Here is a 20207-nt window from a genome sequence, read left to right on the forward strand (position 1 = left end):
GGCGCGTTCATCTGCCTTACAGTTACCTGGAATGTCTCTATGGCCCGGCACCCAGCAAAGGTGAATATTAAACTGTTGCGCCATCTCCATTAGAGATGATCGACAGTTATGGACTGTTATAAAGTTTGTAGAGACAGAGTCCAGAGATTTGATAGCGGCCTGGCTGTCGGAGAAAATACGGATATCAGATGTTGATACCACGTTTTTTTGAGCCAAGACAAGACTTCTTTAATCGCCAAAAGTTCCGCCTGGAACACGCTACAATGATTGGGAAGGCGGAATGAGAGACATAATATCACACACCTCCACCAACCCCTTCTTTTGTTTTTGACCCATCTGTGTAAAAATGGATCGACTCATCCTCAAAGAATGTCCTATCCTCTCAAAAAGATCTGGTAGGTATAGAAATCTTGAAATTTCTGTCGAATTGTAGTTGGGGGATGGTGTAGTCTGTATGCTTTGGAATTGATTCTAAGTACCTTAGAATTACGGAGTGGCCAATTTTGTTGTTAGTCCACTGCGACGAAGCATTGAAGCGAAAAGCAGAGCTTGCAGCTGTTTGTTTGCTAATTATGTCAAGAAAATCGGTCTGATTACCGATGTGTATAGCCAATGCGTGATTCTGGGTTGTAAACCCCATTTATTACCAATAGCTTTTTTGCAAGAAAAGAGAGCTACAGTAGCTTTTTTGACTCTTTCCTGTACGTTGCGTTTCCAATTTAGTTTTTTGTCTAAGACAAGACCTAGGTATTTGGCCTCGTCTGAGAATTTTAATTGGATTCCTTTAATATAAGGAGGGTTGACAAATGGAATTTTGTATCTCCTCGAAAATAAGACCAGATCGGTTTTGTGTGGGTTAACACCCAGTCCATACCACCTTGCGGTGTCCCTCTATTAACGAATCGTCTACTAGAAAAGTTGCCCAGTTTTGAGTTAATTATTCTGCTAGTAAGCATTAAATGAATCAACTCCCGAAGCGAACTCTCTACATTTAGAGATGTCAGTGCAGATGTGATTGCAGATGTGTCCACGTTGTTAAAGGCACCTTCGATGTCAAGGAAAGCAACCATATTGAACTCTTTATGGTGGAGGGAATATTCGATGGTGCGTACTAAAGTGTGTAACGCTGTTTCCACCGATTTACCCTTACAGTAGGCATGTTGAGACGAAGACAGAAGTCTTGTATCGATACGTGCCCTTTTAATTTTCGGGTGAAAGTTTTGATGTTTACGAAAATGGATCGTTTAACTATCGCACAACGCATACAAATTGTTAAAACCTACTACAAAAATGGTGATTCTGCAACAAGCAACAAATCTTGCCTAAAGAATATATATTTACATAATCGTCCAACTACGCAAGCAATTATCAAAATTGTGAAGAAATTTTAAGAGACTGGATTGGTGACAGATATTCGAAGGTCTGTTAATCATCGTTTCGCTCGTACCACTTAAAATATCGCTGCTATAATGTAAGCGTAAGTGTTGCCGAAGACCCGAATGTGTCTATTCCTCGTCGTTCTCAGGAATTAGGACTGTCTTACGGCAATTATGGCGTATTTTGCATTTGGATCTACATCTTCATCCATTTAAAGTCCAGGTAACAAAACAACTAAGGCCAGCTGATCATTCAAAACGTCGTAGATACGTCATATGGGTGCTTGAAAAACTGGCGGTCAACGGCTATTTTTCGAACAAAATTTTATTCGTTGAGAATGTTAATAAACAAAATTGTGGTACTTGAGGTTCTGAAAATCCTCAAGAAGTTGAAGAGACGCCATTTCATCCACATTAAGTTACTCTTTGGTGCGCTGTTTGTTCTGGAGCTGTGAATGGACCTTACTTCTTCCAAAACGACCACTGTCACCGTCAATGCGGAGCTTTATGGTCAAATGATAACCGGCTTCTTTTTGCCTGCTATTGACAAAACGACTAAGAGAATATGTAGTTTCAAAAAAACGATGTTCAAATGGTAGACATGTGCATTCAAGAGGACACAAGCGTCCACAGGTTTTTCTTAAAACCCACCTCTGTCTATCAACTCCTACTCTCACCTCCCCGCGGTGAACATCGAGTGCCTAGTACCTCAACTGGAGACTGGGTTCCAACCCCAGTGGAAAGTTGTTGGGGGCAGCAAACGAGAGAGGGGGGGAAAGGTGTTTCCACTAAGGCACCTCTCCTTATCCAGGTGGCAGCGGACGAATTCTCGAGATGGAATCAACGGTGGCTTCTACAGTTCCAGTAAGGTTGAACTACTAAGGGAACACCTTATAGGGCTTCTTCGACATATTCGGAACCCAGGCCAGTAAGGAGCGGTTTATCCGGCTCCCCTTCCTTGGAGTTATACTAAGGATCTGGCCCTCCAGGTTGGGGGTTGCGCCGTCGGGGTGACTTCTTGACCACGTAAACCAACAAGCCTCGGATACGGACGGATTCACTGTTGACAACCCACGCAAACGAACCTCGGATCTGTATAGAATGTTTGGTCCCTTAACAGACCACGTATACCCGAAAAATTAACTGCTGCAAGGCAGATGTTACCGCCATCCAAGAAGTGCGATGGGATGGACCGGGCAAACGCAACCTAAAAGACTGCGATGTATACTACGGCGACTGCTACACACCCAAAGACAGCGTCTATTTGGGTGTGGATTTGTTATTGGAACTAGGCTCAGGCAAAAAGTCTTGAGTTTCAAAAGTGTGAGCGAGCGCATCACGACAATCCGCATCAAGGCTAAATTCGCCAATATAAGCCTCATATGCGTGCATGCCCCAACAGAGGAGAAAGATGAAGACACCAAAGACATATTCTTCGAGCTCTTGGACAAGACATATGAGCAGTGCCCTGGCTATGACATTAAAATTGTCTTAGGAGATTTGAATGCCAAGCTAGGAAGAGAAGACATCTTTGGTGGCATAATCGGGAGATACAGCCTGCACGACACTACCTCTGACAACGGATTCAGTTCACACATCTAAATATCCACAAGGGGACATCAAAATCACCTGATCAATCAACCATTAACCAGATTGACCACATTGCGATCGACGCACGACACTTCTCCAGTATCCAGGATATCCGAACATTCCGAGAGGCCAACATTGACTCGAACCACTACCTCGTTGTAGCCAGGGTACGGCTACGAATATACCGATCCAAGCCAAAACAAGGAAGAGCTGTGAGAAGATTCGACGTTAGACGGCTACAATCGCAAGAGACTGCCATGTCCTTTTCCGATCTAATAACCTCTTAAGGAGTCCTTTGCTGCCTGCATTAAACATTGAAAACCAGTGGCAACATTGCCTTGCAGCCATCAGAGATGCCGCCTCTGAATTGCTAGGTTTCACACGGCCACCACAGCGAAACCCCTGGTTGGACGACGAATGCCGGCAAGCGTACGCAGCGAAACAAGAGGCATACAAAACGGCGCTGCACAAAAGGACTAGAGCTGCTCGCGAGCTCTACGAGCAGAAGAGGAGAGAGGAACATCGGCTTCTTAGACGGAAAAAAAAGAGAGCATGAGAAGCGCGCGATCGATGAGATAGAGGGATGTCACAACGGGAATGAGGTTCGTAAAATTTACCTAACTGTAAAGAAAACCTCCCAAGGGTACCAGCCACGAACCGAAGCCTGTAAAGACGATCAGGGAACTATTCAAAGCAGCAGACTTGGTACGGAGGATGTACCAACTCATCTGCAAAATATGGTCGGAAGAAAGCATGCCCGATGAGTGGAATCTCAGCATAGTGTGCCCGATACATAAGAAAGGAGACCCTCTAAACTGCGCCAACTAAAGAGGCATCAGTCTCCTTAACATTGCGTATAAGATCCTCTCTGCCGTATTATGTGAACGTCTGAAGCCATTCGTCAACAACCTGATTGGTCCTTATAAGTGTGGCTTCAGATCAGGAAAGTCCACTATCGACCAAATATTCACACTACGGCAGATCTTGGAAAAAACCCATGAGCTTCAAATCGATACCCACCATCTCTTTATCGATTTTAAAGCCGCGTATCTATAGGGAAGAGCTCTACCGAGCAATGTCTAGTTTTGGCATCCATGTCAAACTTATCTGTTTATGCAGAATGACGATGGAGAATGCACGCTGCTCTATCAAGGTCGGAAAAGATCTTACCGATGCATTTGATGTCAAAAAAGGTTTTGACAAGGCGATGCACTGTCATGCGACTTCTTCAACATCGTTCTGGAAAGAATTGTGCAAAACTCAACCGTCAACACTAGAGACACAATTTTCGGCAGGTCCATCCAATTACTCGTATACGCGTTTTTGAGCATTGCCACGGAAGCGAAGAAGATGGGTTTAGTGGTCAATGAGGGCAAGACCAAGTATATGCTGTCATCAAAAAAGGACACTGAACGACGACGTCTTGGACAAAACGTCACCATGGACAGCTATAACTTTGAGGTAGTTAAGGACTTTGTCTACCTAGGCACCGCTATTGATGCAGACAACAACAACAGCGCTGAAATCAAACACAGAATAACTCTTGAAAATCGCTGCTTCTCTGGACTTAGAAGGCAATTGAGAAATAAAGTCCTCTCTCGAGCATCTAAAATCAGCATCTGTAAGACACTCATCATCCCAGTTCTCATTTATGGCGCTGAGGCCTGGACCCTATCAAAGAAAGATGCGAGCGTCCTAGGATGCTTCGAGAGAAAAATTCTTCGGGTGATTTTTGGTCCCGTACGCATAGATGGAGAATGGAGGAGAAGATATAACGACGAACTGTACGGGCTGTACAGCGACACTGACCTAGTTAGCAGAATTAAAGTCCAACGGCTTAGATGGCTAGGTCATGTAGAGCGGATGGACATCAACGCTCCAGCCCGGAAGGTCTTCGAATCCAATCCCTAGGGACGGCGCAGTAGAGGAAGACCGCGACTCAGGTGGCGCAACCAGGTGGGAGAGGACCTCAACCAACTTGGCGTGCGAAACTGGAGACAGCTAGCTAGGGACTGAGCTGGCTGGAGACGCTTGTTGGTTGAGACCCAGGTCCACCCCGGACTGTAGCGCCACATTAAGTAAGTAAGTAAGTAAGTAAGTAAGTAAGTAAGTTTCAAAAAACGGTGCCACATCCCATACAACTCGAGCGAATATGGCTTTATTGTAAGAGACATTTCCTGGACGCATAATTCCTCATCGATCATGCGATACATGAAAGACCGTGTTTGTGCCGATAAGAATTTATTTCTTGAGCACTTAGGAACCAATATTCATCAAGTTTAGATACTGCTCTAGATGTGTCCAAAAATTGTCGAAAATTACATCAAAAGAATGGATGCTTGCCACAATTCGAGTGGTGGTCATTTAAATGATGTAGTGTTTAACACATAGTGTCAACGTTCACCGGGATCCGGTTCTGGTGTCATTGAACAAGTCCGATGCGCACCTAAGGCTTCGAAAGTCCAGTTCTCAAGCTTTTTAGACAACACCATATACAATTTTACGATTCTTAATCCACGGCTTCTCTGGGTATTGTGGACCCAAAATGATCAACTAACCATCATAACTCAAATTTGAAATTTTGATGAACTTTGACTAATTGGATGGACTTTTTTAGCTTTCAGGGGCCATGTCGTCTGTGTCTAATTTACATGAAAACCTAGGACTTTTGATAGGTGACAGTTTTACATCTTATGAGCGAAGCCGCATGTCTTGGTGTATCCTTCACAATTACATGAACTTCGGTGATTATTGTCGATGATTTTGGGTTTCTTCGATGCACTCAAAACCGTCCAGAAGACTGTGAATTGACTTCTCGGTAAGAAAGTTAAGGCAACCAAAATATGTAGGTGGAACATTGCCCTAAATATCACTAAGCATACGTTTTGAACGCGTTATTTGTACTCTTTAGTCTTCTAAGTGTGATTAGAAAACATAGACTGCACAAATTTTAACAGAAATAGCTCCAACAATATGGCCGTTTTCAACTGTCACAGTTAATTCAGCTCTTATATAAAAAAAAATTAGATGGCGCAACAGTTCTTTGAGAAATAGGGCCTAATGACTTACGAGTACAACTCTCCACTATTGACGTGTGCGTGTAATATGTCAGGGATGGAGGGGACCTACAGTTTTTAGCCGAGTCCTAAGAACTTATTTGAGAAAGCGCTTTTCATGACAATAGTTACTCTTGGAAGATTTGTCAATTCCTGGCAAAAGACAGTAACCGTGAAATAAAAACTTTTGATGGCACAGGCAGGGATTAAAACCAAGCCCTCTGACATGACAGTCCTACGCACTTACCATCACGCCACGGGTACTATTACTCTTAAATACGATCCTTTATTTGCAGAATGCCTTAATAAGCTTCGAACTGATCGGTTACTTAATTTTTAAAATAAAAAGCTAATATCAATCTAAGAGCCATAAATTCAACAAATATCTGTTTCTTCCTGACTTTTACATAAACATTTCCCTGAGATTAATATAATAAATTCACCTCAGTTCCGCTTGAGTTATTGATTTGGGAATACCACCGAGTAAAACATATAATAATAACTTTAAAGATCAATGCGTATGTTTTTCATAAAGCCTCCAAAAAAGAAAACAAAATAAACATGATTTCCAGGAACTCTGCAATAACTTCACCTTCAAAATTCCCCAAAGTTCAATGTCACAGCTCCACCTCCAGAGTTTATTGACTTTAAACGCCTTCAAAGGTGCAGTTCTCTTTTATATATAAAAGACAATATAAAACATACCAAAACAACATCCTTAACGCGTTCCAACAACAACAACAAAAACAACACATTCAGCGCCAAAAAAAAGAACAACTTTCATTTTGTCCGATGCCACATCCGAGAGAATTCATTTCATTTTCACTCCACATTTGTCTTCGTTTCCCCCGAAAAATACAACAAAAAAAAAAACAAGACGGAACACACACAAGGTTTTCCAAAGCTGAAGAAGGAATCAATTCGATTGCCAAAAAATTGTTAATTTCTGGTCCTCTTAATCTTTGTCCACATGAGCTACGTTGATACTGACGCTGATGCTTGCTCTTCATGTGAACATAAAGGCTTAGGTTTCGTGTGTGATGCGAGCTGTGAGCTTACAAATGCCCATCGAAGTCTCAGATGAAAAAAAAACTTCTTGCGATTGACTTTACGCCTGCCGCAATCTTTGGCCTCCCGTGAGTAATTAATTCCTCTTTTAAACATAAAGTTTCATGCTTCTTATAACCTCTGCTCATGTGATGGAACTCGGAACTGGTAAATTGGATGCAGCCAACAACTCCCAAAGAGCACAGAGCACAAAGTTAGGCTATGGCATGGGTGAGGCCGAAAGTGATCATTTGAAACCCGCAGTTTTGTGTGATGTTTTGTTGGGCTCTTGGTCTTGAACTCCCGACCACAAAACATGGGCTTGGGCGCGACAGCGACGCAATAACATAACATTGGTGTTGATAGCTTCTTGAGTCTTTGCTCGAGATGGTTGTTGGTTGCTGGTTGGGGAAGCGAAACCAAATTCACAGGAAACCCGCGATATTGTGATTTATTAATTTGCCTGCGTCTGCACGTTTGTCTGATGGCTATATGGGGACTTTTAGTTAAAAGACATACAAAACGACGACGAGAACAACGCAGGAAAAAAACACTTTACATGGAAATATGCGTGCGCACATTTCGAACGTGCGACTTGCGACTTACGACTTAAGACCGCACGTACCATTCAACATAATACCTTTATCCAGAGAAGAGGGATCGGCATTTTATGTGACATAACTACTCTCAAGCCCGCACGCTCTGCCTGGCTGGCTGGATTGCTTGCTGGATGGCTGGGTGACTCGCATCGGAGACCAATGTTTCGCCCGAGGGAATTCCAGATTGATTGCATGGATTAATCAAATGATGTCTATCCTGCGACCAGGTTTGGCTTGGTTCTTCGCGTGGCTTAGAGGCACAAATTATTACAGCAAAAACAAAAAGAGCACAACTAAACAGCCTCACCCGCAAGGCGAGATCGTAATGATGGTTAAAGGTTTGCCCAGGGTAAAGCCTTTTCATTGACGACGACCTTGGAAGCTAGAAGTATGATCGGCTTCCTAATTTGCGGGCTTGCAAAAATTCTTGCCTCAGCGCATTCACCTCTCTCTTTCTCACTCTCTAGCAGCACTTCAATGCCAATACCAACTATCGCCACTAAAATGATGAATCTGTACCTTAATTAACCAATGTGGAACCAGTCGACAACCACTCATATGTTTGGGTTAACATTTCCTGATGCAAGGCAATGAGGAGGCGGTGGCCGGCCTTATGAGCCACATCAATCTGCATCACTTGTTGTTATTGGTTTATAGGTAGGTCCGAGTCGAGTATGTGCTATGCCAGCTCCAGCCCCAGCTCTAGCTCAAAAAGCACAGTAGGATTTCATGAAATTCTACTTGTGGCCTTCCGTAATGATGAGTTTTGGTTTTTTGGTCTATGATGGTGGAGTACGACGGACGTTCTGACTGCCATCATCATTCCTCAAACTGGGTGTGCAACAAAATTTATATAGAGGCACAGACATGATGATGAATAAGTTAATTAAAACGTTCGTCTGGCTACGTCTATATGACCAAACCTAACCTCTATCTGTACACCATACAATATGATGTGGAAATTAAAACTAGTTGCAACTTTTTTAGCTGTTTTTGTTGTTGTTTTGTTGGTTTGCATTTGAGCATTCTGAGAACTTGTGATGATGAAATGGATGTTAGGAATGATAGAGGATTCTAAATTAATCAATTTCTGTATATTAGTTATTGTTCAGATTGGATTTTGGTAAATAATTGCAAAAGTTTTTCTATTTGGTTATTTTATCAATAGAGTCCTCATATTGGAAATTGAGTATTTCATCAAATTAAAATATTAATTTGGACGGTATTCAAGTAGAAAACACTTAAATATGCATCGGATATGGATTCAAAAAACTTTTAATGACGTAAAATGTGTTTACCTTGCAAGGCAAGAGTGGATAATTTTGTTAAGTGCATTTTTAAACTTTTTAACAACTATGTATTGAAATATAACCGTGTTATCTAAGGGATTTGGTAAAACCAAAAACAGGTAGAATCAAAAATGTTTAACATCCTGGAAGGGGGAGGCGAACACAATCAACCTAACTCGTAATCCAGAAAATCTAAAATCTATTAAAAAGGTTCATTAGGCTCGATAGGAGCTTCGTCTTTAAATATCAAGATGTTTTTGTAACTACTAAATGTGATAGAAAATATAAAACTCAAACTCGATTTGAGACTCTCTATCTTTCTTTGAGTTATCCAGCTTAGCATTATCAAGAAAAGTGTTTACAAGGAGGGGGAAATGGTTTATTTTTATATTATACGTTATTTTGAAATTGACATCTATTCCCGGCGGCCGACGGCGTAAAGTCTATTCACCTAAATTAAAAATGTCCTAGCACCCAAAACATTTTATTAGCATTAGCATTAGCGAACTTTTGGGCGATAAGCCCTTTTTGGGTCTTATGTAATTTTAAATAAAAACAAATGTTTGGCCTTAATTGGCAAAATATAAAAAATTTTACAACAGTACCCGTGGCATGATGGTTAGTGCGTTGGACTGTCATGCAAGGAGTCTTGGGGTCAATCCCTGCCTGTGCCAGCTTAATTTAAAAAAAAAAAATTTTCGCGGGTACTGCCTCTTGCGAGGAATTGACAAATCCTTCAAGAGTAATTCTTGTCATGAAAAGGTGCTTTCTCAAACAAGCCGTTTGGATTCGGCCTAAAATTGTAGGTCCCTTCCATTCCTGACAACAGTACTCGCACACAGGAATAGTTGAGAGTTGTAAGTCACTAGGCCCTGGTTCACAACGGACTGTTGCGCCACCCCATTTATTTTTATTTATTTTTATTAAAAATATAACACCACCCAAAAATGGCTTAATTGTCCAAAAACCTTTTTCGCAGAAAATGCCATAAAGCTCAAAATCAACGCGATATTGTCAACATCAATGTTAAAGTACCATAACCCCCAAATTACAGACAAAAGATGTATTTCAACATTTGTAATTCTGTATTTTTTTATAATTAGCGAAAACTAAAAGGGTTTTGTATAGCTTAAATCCCAAGACACATTGAAGTCATTAGCAAAATAGGGAAGGTTGGGATAGAAGGTGTCTGTGTACATTGATTTTAAATGTCTGAACATGGCAATGATAGGGAAAGATAGAACGTGGCAAGGCATTCCACATTCGCGTAGTACGGCTAAAATATGAATATCTGTAATTCATAATACGGCTGAAGTTGGGCTCAAGGGTAAATTGTTGGGCATTCCTAGAAGAGCGGGTATTATGGTTAAATTGTTTAAGGGGAGGAATAAAGGTAAAAAGTATAAGACAAGAAACTTTACGACGATGTTTGAATGAAGTAATCGAGTTAATTTCAAAAATAATTTTAAAAGTTTTTTTGGAAGATAACCCAACTGAAGTCCAAAAGGCTTAATTAAGTTACTGGAGCACTAGCTCGGATATGAGAGTTATATTCAAGTTTCTAACGTACATATTTATATGTTTTATAGATTTTATCCAGATTAGACGGAGAGACATTTTCTTGCATCTTCTCAAAAACCTAGACATCTTTCAGTTGTCAAGATGTTTAGTTTCGTTGATGCAAGTGCCACTCATAGATAGTGGCAAAGAGAGTATATATCGCTTTAAGGATACAAGACAACATTGGCTTTTCGAAGCATTAAATTAAACATGGTTTTGTATTCCCCATTGTACAATGCTGTGTACGTACGAATTTAATGAGCTAATCATATTTTGCCGTTGCAGTTCCACATCCGAAGAGGAGGGTTGTGAGTCTGGAAACAAATATGAAAACCTAAGAGTGATATCGTCAGCAAAACAATGTTTTGGATTAGAAGTAGCACTCTTTCACATTACTGAAAATGTGAAAGAGTAAAGAGTGTTGGAGATAGAAGAGAACCCTGAGGCACACCAGCATTTATTTTATGGGTTTCAGACTTGAATCCATCCAAAACAACTTGTATTGAACGGTTCGAAATAAAATTTCTAATCCAACAAGAAGAGATTCGTCAATACCAAAAGCACGCAATTTCGAAAAGAGAGCTAGATGCCAGACTTTATCATACCTGTCTTTAAAATATCAAGTTCAATAATCTTATTTTATCAAAAACGATGTAAAGAAGTGGACCTATTGCTACGAAAGCCGTATTGCTGGTCATTAAGAAGCTTCTGTTCCTCAAGATATTCCTTAAACTGATAATTAATCAGCGTGTCCATGACCTTGGAAAGAAGGGACATTAGTGCTATTGGTCGATAATTTGCTGAAGAAGAAGATTCGACTTTTTTGGGATTGGTTGAATACAAGCGGTTTCCAACTATTGGGAACGAGCCTAGAAGAAGAAAAGCCTACGAAGTATTTTTTTTATTGCAATATTTTTCGCCTTAATTTTTGGTCATGCAAACATTTGGTCATTCGAATATGGGCGTTGCAGGCCTTCCTAGCTTGCTTAAACCTTTTGCGGTTTTCTTCAGTTGGGTTATCTTTGAATTTTTGGAACTTTCTTCTTGATAACCTCTTTGCAGCTCGAACCGAACCATAAATTAACATCAGGTTTAATAATTTTAAACCTATTCGGGATAAAAGTTTTAATTCCCAGATGAACAATACAAGTAATCATATCTGCACTGGAGTCTATGTCACTACCGAGAAAATATAGTGACCAGTTAAGATTCTAAAGAAATTACTAAGCCAGTCAAACTTGGCTTTCTCGTACTGCCAAACAGCTCTCTTTGAAGCTCTTCCTTTAACTGGATTTGTTTGACAAGAAAAATCAGCAGATCGGACTGTGGTCCGATGTACCTAGAGGCTTCAATACACTGATAATGTTTTTATCAGGATCAGAAGTGAGAAACAAGTCAAATGTAGTTTCTGCTGTATGGTTAAACTCAGGAAAAATCTCAGCCCACATTCCTTCAGGTGGAGAAGCCACGAAGAATTGTGAACATTGAAATCGCCCATAATAACGTTTTCAGTGTGAGGATACAAGCAGCAGTTCTTTGGATGGAGTCAGACAGAGCATCAAACTCCTGAGGAGCTGAAACTCTGTCCAGGCACCTATAAAGAAAACAACAATGTTTTGTTTATTTACGAAAAGTTTTACCCACATGAAATTAAAGAGGGAGTTGATTCAATGACAGTATTGTTTTAGGAAAAGACCTAACACCATAGTTCCATGGACCGAAATTCATTTCTATGCTCTTGAACAACGTTATAAAATTATGAAGCCCCACTGCTTCATGGCCAATAGCTTTATTCTAGCTTTGGAGTTTGGAACTTAGAGCAGCTTGAATTGAACAAAGTTCTTAGGAGAAAATTGATCTTTTCTGATAAGGCATATTTTCATTTAAATGGGTACGTTAACAAACAAGACTGTTGTATAAGTTATTGGCAAGAAGCCACAGGTTGTATCAGTTTGATGCGGATGGTGGAGTTAAGGCACCATTGGAACCAGTTAAGAACAACTTAATTACTTAAATTGAAATCACTTCAAGTGAAGATACAATTTTTATAAAAGCTCAAATTTATAACACACAGCCCAAAACTGCCAAGAAAAGTGTGGACATTTTGTATTAACAGAAGGTGCTACTGAGCTGCGGAAGATATTGTGTAATCAAAGGAATTTTTTAATCCATAATCCATGAACAAAATATGGCATTAAACTTCTATTTGACCCATTTTAAATACGCTATCTGTTCATAGATGGCGTTGTTGTGCGTATTGATCTATATATTGGACACTTCATCCATAGCCATATTGTTTTTCCTGCATTAGCTTGAAGTCTGTCAAAATTAATCAGTATACATTGTCAGCTATTTCATTATCGACAGGCAGATTCAGATGAAGCGACATTAAAATACTTACAAACGAAATTTTGCATATCAAACAAAAAAGTAACATACAAGTGTTATGAAAAAATAAAAAAGTAATATTTTTTTAATAATTCGTTAAACTTACGTTTGAGAATCATTTATCTAAAGGTAAGATAGATTCTTTCATGAAATCTTTGACTAGCATCAGTCGCATAAAAACCGTTGATCATAAGGTACTTTTTGAAATATATGTTCTGTTGTATGTCACAATATTCACACCCTATCGTTTTCATGTACCTTTATAAACGTTCATAGAAGTTATATAATTTAATTCATTATAAGGTCAATCGAATTGCAACTACCCGAATACACTTCCCTTCCAAGAGTCTTCAATGCTCGTATACTCGAGTGCTTCTGCTCATGTTAACTTTAACACAACACTCTAAAAGGGTGAGGGTCGTTTGCCCACGTCACACAAAGCTCATCATACACGAGGGTATAAACAGAAAAACGTCACAAAAAGAAAAACAACAACTTTCATTCAACAAAAAGGCTTTCGTAAATTTTAGAATAGCAATAGACAAGCTAAAGGCGCAAGCAGAATATTCATGTCGCACAAGCTCATAACCATAAGGAATTATTTTTAGAACACTCTTCTCCTGTATACCTACACCTACAAAATTAAACACACGCCACACGATACAGGACACCCCATTGCATCATTCACAATTTCCATCAACATCCAATCGATCCATTTGGTGGTTTATGTTCCGTTGGATCGTCCTGTCGTCGGTCGGTCGTTTATCGTCGGCCATTTTGACGTGGAAGGGTGGATGTGTCTTTTACTCTCTCAGTCAATTATGCCCGAACAAAATGGCTTCCTAACCCACAAGTAAATCGTTTTCTTTTTTCAATACTTGGCGTTTTTAAATACTTTCTATTTCAATCTTCACATACAAGCCTTTTATTGTCATCTCTAATAAACCGCGCACAACAACAAAAAGAAGAAAAAGTACTTAAATGACATTTCATATTCATAACACTGCCACCTAGATGTGTGATTCGAAACTTAAACCTACCTGGTGCACGATGCAATGCAAAACAATGCAAAAAGGAGCCAAGGATTTACCTACACTCACAATATGCAGGATAGGAAACTATGCGACTAAAATAAGTTTCTATTAAAAATGATTCCCTGATAGATTGCAAATGATTGTAAAGTACACACGGCACGTGAAACTTGTAGCGCCACCTACATACATACATTTGACATAAATGACATGTATGGAATATGACTACCCCACTGATGTTACAACAAGGTGGCGATGGGTTGTGTGATGCAACGCAAATCAAGGACACTCGGCGATGATGCAGAAGGCGCTTTCGTCGGGACTTTTAAAACAAAATTAACTTTCGCAATACAAAACATGAATTCAATTATCTTTCCCTTTGCTGGGCTGCGAGAGGATATACGAGACGAGTATGTTTAATGTTTTGTTTTATTTCATTAAACACAAAAAGTTCATAAAAGTTCTCTGATTAAAATGTCAGGTTTATAAGTATAAAGATAAAGTAGATGGACATGGACAGGACATTGGACAACTACCTCATATGATGCTCTGACGTAGGTTTCTTGTTTTTTAAAATTATTTACTTTTGAACTTCCTTAAATTAATGCCTTTGGTATGGTGGGTGTTTTTATTGTTAAGACTTACCTTCATACATCTGGGCATACTGTGGGAAACCAGCGGCACGGAGCCATTTACAAGCTTCAACGGCTTCGATTTCTGAAAGATACACAAAAAAGGAAACACACAATAATTATAAAAATGAAAGAATATTAAATACATAACAACACAAAGAAACTGCAACAAGTTGTAAGCTTTCACTCGAAGGAGGATGAGTTAATTACATTTTAATATTAAAAAAGTTAATAATGCAGGATGCTCAGTTTCAGGCTCAAGCTGGGGCTAACAGAGAATGGGAGAGAGATACCTACTAAATGATGACAGGGGGTGTCATCATCATCGTCGTCGCTTTTGTGTGGTGCAAGAGAACGTATTTGTGTATAGTGCGGATATTCAAGGACAATAATTTATTTCCATTGAATATTAAAATCAATTTTAAATACCACTTAAGTATTCTTTTGTTCAAACATTTTCCAGGATTTAAAAAAATAAAAAAGTCAAGGTAAATTTTGGCCTTGTGCTGATTATGGAGCTAATTATAAAATGTTAAATGTGTTAAATGAGATTTTAAATTAATGAAACATTGACACAAAGACCAATAGCTCAGGAAAGATTTAGTTTTTATAAGATTTAAAGTAAATTTTCTTACAGAAATTTAGACTAAGGACACTGTTAAATAGATTATAAGAACATGATTCAATCGATTATTTTCCTTCATAAACCGAGATCTTAATAAAAAAATCTAAATGGCTTTAAGAATCTGTCAAAAAATCGGTCTTTGTATTCTTAGGTTCAAATGTAACGCTTCTTTTTGTTTATAATAATAAGGGGATATTACTAGACTTATTATGTAAGGACACAGTGTAAGCACTACACGGAAAGAAGTGTATGGCATTATGAAAATGCTAATGTGGCTTGGAGTCGCATACTAAAAAAGTATCGATTGTATAGCTTCAACTCCTATAAGTATGGGATTATGTACGATACTGTAAATTACCACAATCTTTGCTTGTAACACAAGGGCGCATAGTACGTTTGACGAGACAGCATTGCCTTCAGCCCCATACTGTATCGGAGATGTTGCAATGCTACTAGTTTTTCCCGCAATAATTTATGGCGTGATAATCGATACCCTTATTTGATTGCTGTCAATAGTGTAAGTATAAGGAACGTAACAATAACAATAACATATAGACTTTTCTGCTAGGAGTATTGTAAATGCCGCCAGTCAGTATGGGCCTGACTCCCATACTGGCATTGGCGTATCGGCTATAACTATAGTCGACGTTACTCTATTCACAGTATGGCCAAATTAACTATGCTTACAACTTTTTATCCAATGGAAATCTATAAGCCATACAGTATTGCGTTCACACCCATACTGACATTTTAATATTCGCAATGTATTTCTTTCCGTGTAGAAAGGAAGAGAGCGCAGCGGTTGAAACCAGGTTTCGTTGCACATTGGTTTAATATTGCAATGACTGGAAGGACAGAGTGTTGTAATTTATTCCACATTCGTGTAGTACGTCTAAAGAACGAATCTCTGTACTTGACTGTACGACAAAAGTTGGGCTCGATTAGCATTGCTAGAAACCCAAGCAGTACGGTTGAACTGTTTAATGGGAGGAATGAAGCTGGCTGTTTCTCTAAAGCATAGACAGTTAGAATAACGTTAACAAATTGTGAGACAAGAATCACGACGTAAATGATCCTATGATGGTATTATTTGCAATAAATCTAAATGCTCTACGCTCAATGCTGTCCAAGAGACTTAAATTAGTTGAAGGAGCCAAGAGATAGGAGTGACACTCAAGCTATGGACTTAAATAAGTCTTGAAGATAACAGCCAGATCAGTGGGTTAGAAGCTCTTCTAGCATTGCCTGAGAAAACCCAAACATCTTACTGAATTTTTGGCGACATCGTGTATGCGATTGTTCCACAGGCGTTGGTCAGTGATGTAAATACTGAGAATGTAGAGATGTTGAGTCTCATGCAGTTGCCATCCATGGATAATGAAAAAGGGGGCATATCTCGCTATAACTTAATAAAACAGCATTGCGTTTTTAAAGCTTTAAACTCCACACTGACAGGAGATCATTAATACAAATGAGAAAGACTGTTGGAGATAGAATAGAGCCCTGGGGAACACGACATTTATTTTGTAGTTTTCAGACTTGAACCTATCAATTACTACTTGTATTGAACGATACAAAAGGTAATTACTAATCCAAGGAAGGAGGGATTCATATAAAACTGAAAGCACGCATTTTTGATAAGAGTGTTTGATACTAAACCCTATCGAATGCTTTCGAAAAAAGAGTCTGGGATGCGACCTACACTGATAACTTCCCATCCCGTCTGTCGATTTGTTTTGCTTAAAAGTTTGTCTATATGTACTCGTATCAATTTTTAACAAATTTGGGTACTATTTTTTGTAGCTTTAATTTTTTATAAAAAAAACGGACTGTTGGATTTGTATATAAAAATTACTGAATATCGAAAACAATATTTTCTGTGAAATAAAATAAGTTTGAAGCCAATATTTTTTAATTTTTGAAAAGATATTTGAGTCGAAAGTAAATTTTTACCAACTTTTATTAATTTTTTTTCGGTTTTTAATTTTTTTGTAAAAAAAAACTGTCAATTCGATTTATTAAAAAAATTTTCAGAATGTTGAAGACTATATTTTTTATAAGATAAAATAAGTTTGAAGCCTAAATTTCAAGTTTTTGAAAAGATAAGATCGATATTCAATTTTTACCAACTTTGAGTAATGTTTTTTTAGGTTTTTATTTTTTGTAAAAAACTGTCAATTTGATTTTTCTCAAAATTTGTTCTAATTTTGCAAACAATATTTCTTATAAGTTAAAATTAGTTCAAACCTATTATCTCAAATTTTTGAAAAGATATTTGAGTCGAAAATCATTTTTTAAAGCCAATATATCAAAGTTTCGAAAATCAATTTTTACCAACTTTTATTAATTTTTTTTTAATTTTTATTTTTTGTAAGAAAACTGTCAATTCGATTTTTCTCAACATTTTTCAGAATGTGGAAAACTATATTTTTTATAAGATAAAATAAGTTTGAACTTTGACAAATTTTTTTTTCAGTTTTTTTATTTATAAAAAAATCGTTCAATGGTTTTTTTTTCAAAAAATATACTTCTTTGATATCACGTTATATAAAATTTAATTCAAGTCTCTAGCGTTTTTGGTTCGTAAGATATTAGGGGTAACCAAAATTTTCACCTTTTTTCAAACTGCTATGGTAAAAGAACCATCCACACAATTTTTTTCAGATCGCTTTCTGCCTTATTATCTGTATAACAAAATTTATTCGAAATCGATATCTCTTCTGGTTATTGAGCTATGGACCACGAAAAAAACGTCGCGAAAAAACGACTTCCGGACGCACGCACAGACATCTTTCTAAAAACCTTTTATTTCGACACTAAGGACCCTGACAATAAGTGCAATAATCTCAATTTCTTTGAAACAAGGAATTACCCCACTGCTCGGTGTACCTATTGTTGAGAAAGCCGTACTGTCGGTCAATGACAAGCTTTCGATCTTCGAGGTATTTCTTGAGCTGATAATTATTTTCTTACTTTTAATGATATAAATTTCTTATATCTCTTAACATTTTTTAAAAGTTTAATAAAAATAATGTTTTATTAAATCTGCCATTTTAAATTACTAGGGATGTGTCCCACATCAATTTTTTTTGTTTTCTTAACTTTCTATTATTAGACATTTCTCTACTTTTGAAAGTCCCTTGCATCTATGTACATCAAAGACTTTTATAAAAATGTGTGAACGTGCATTTATGTATGTTCGTAAGTTGATGTACAAATTTTGTTTAGAGAAAATAACATCAAGACACAGAAAGGTCTTTCAAAAAATATAATGGTTGGTTTTCTTACTATAGCAATTAAAAAAGTGAACAATTGGTTTACTTGCAAATAATTAAAATTTTTGGATTCAATATTTAAAGGGACTGCCTCTTGCGAGCCTCTCTAAGACTATTCTGGTCATGAAAAGTGCTTTTCATTTTGTAATGAGCGTTTCGGATCCCGCCTAAAAACTATAGGTACTCTCCATCTCTGACATTACTCGCACACAAGAATGGCTGAGAGTTGTTAGTAAGGAGGCCCTGGTTCTTTCGACCTGTTGCGCCACCTATAGTTTAATACATTTATTTTGTTGTTAACAAATGGTAAACTTCTTCGAAAAACCCAAACTTAATTTTGTTGATTAAAAATAAAAACCTTCAAACAATGTTACTAAAAACATGTAAGAACTGGTTTTCAACTCAAATATCTCTAAAACGTATTTACTAAAATGGCTTTCGTCTCAAGTATCTTGAGAACAATGAAAGTTATTGACTTCAAACTTATATTTATCCCAGCCTCTTTTTTCAAAATCAGACTTTTGTCGCAATATTTAGCATTTAGCTGCAATGCAAACTCTTTTTGTGGGTTTATTAAAATGTATTTTAAGTTTTTCTATAAAAATAAATCTTAATTGTTTTACAATTTTTTTCGTATTTAAAGAAGTTAAACCCAAATTCCGAAAAATTTTTGAAATTTTGTTATCAATTGAAATACCATGTTCTTGAATGTGTTATACTTAAATTGTTTTCATTTTAAGGGCTGAAAACATTCTTCTTAGCAAATGAGATGTGTTTTTCACAAGTTCTACTAATCAATCCTTCACAAACCTATCATTAACAAAATCTCTAATTGCTCTTATTGTTTTTTGTTTGTATAAGTAATTTGTATTTCTTTTGATATGATATTGATTAAAACACAAATTATTTATACCACGTACATTATTTTTATGTATTATGTTTTATAGAATGTATTTACTTTTAAAATAAACTCATTCGACATAAAATACCAACAGTCATGAAAGATTCCCCAATGATTTGTTCATTTAACATATTCTTTTTGATTAATACTGAATTTGTGGTGACCCTATTTAATGATTATGTTATAAAATGAAAATGTTTCAATTTTAGATAATAGCAGTACCTTTTCATGAAAAGTGGTTATTAAATTTGATGCTCGAGGTCTGCACCGCATGTATAACTTTCACTCAGAAATTGTTTGAAATTATACACAATGACATTAAGGTTTTTCTGGGCGTAGGTTATAACAACACCTAAAGGATCATAACCGAACAAGGTATGGAGTTTAGTTTCCTTCTTAATCTTCTCTTTATTAATTTTCAAAAGGGTTTGATGTAAATCGAGATTTTATTTGGCATGTCTTATGAACGAGAAGTGTACCAAAGAGCTAAATGCCATTTTCAAATCTACCTTCAAAGATGCAACTTTACAAGGCTTGATCGGAAAATAAAAGTATTTTAAGACTTCGCGATTAACAGTGAGTTTCGAAAGATGTGTTTATTTGTTTGTTAGCTATGTAGACGATATTTGCTTGAGAACTCTGGAAGTATGGTGAGAATTTTGGAAAGCGATTGGAACCAAGGTAGATTGAGTATCAACAAAGACGAGAAAACAAAGATCCTCAAATGTTTGATCAAGTTGACCCTTAAGGATAGCAGATTATAGCGGTGAATAACGATCTTACTCTGTACCTAGAAAGTGTGGAAGTAGAGACGAAGATGCTAAAGTGTTGCTGTCAA

At 37.5% G+C, this 20207-nt stretch overlaps 1 protein-coding gene across 1 annotated transcript in view; it reads right to left on the reverse strand.

The window, feature by feature from the left end:
* The window catches only part of LOC129941702 (serine-rich adhesin for platelets), a 426963-nt gene that overhangs the window by 14999 nt on the left and 391757 nt on the right, over window positions 1–20207 (reverse strand). The window contains exon 10 of the mRNA XM_056050403.1: window positions 14582–14653. Coding sequence (XP_055906378.1) covers window positions 14582–14653 — 72 coding nt within the window. The remainder of the gene's footprint in view (window positions 1–14581; window positions 14654–20207) is intronic.

The sequence above is a fragment of the Eupeodes corollae genome, chromosome 1 (assembly GCF_945859685.1).
Source record: "Eupeodes corollae chromosome 1, idEupCoro1.1, whole genome shotgun sequence".
NCBI classification, from domain to species: Eukaryota; Metazoa; Arthropoda; class Insecta; order Diptera; family Syrphidae; genus Eupeodes; species Eupeodes corollae.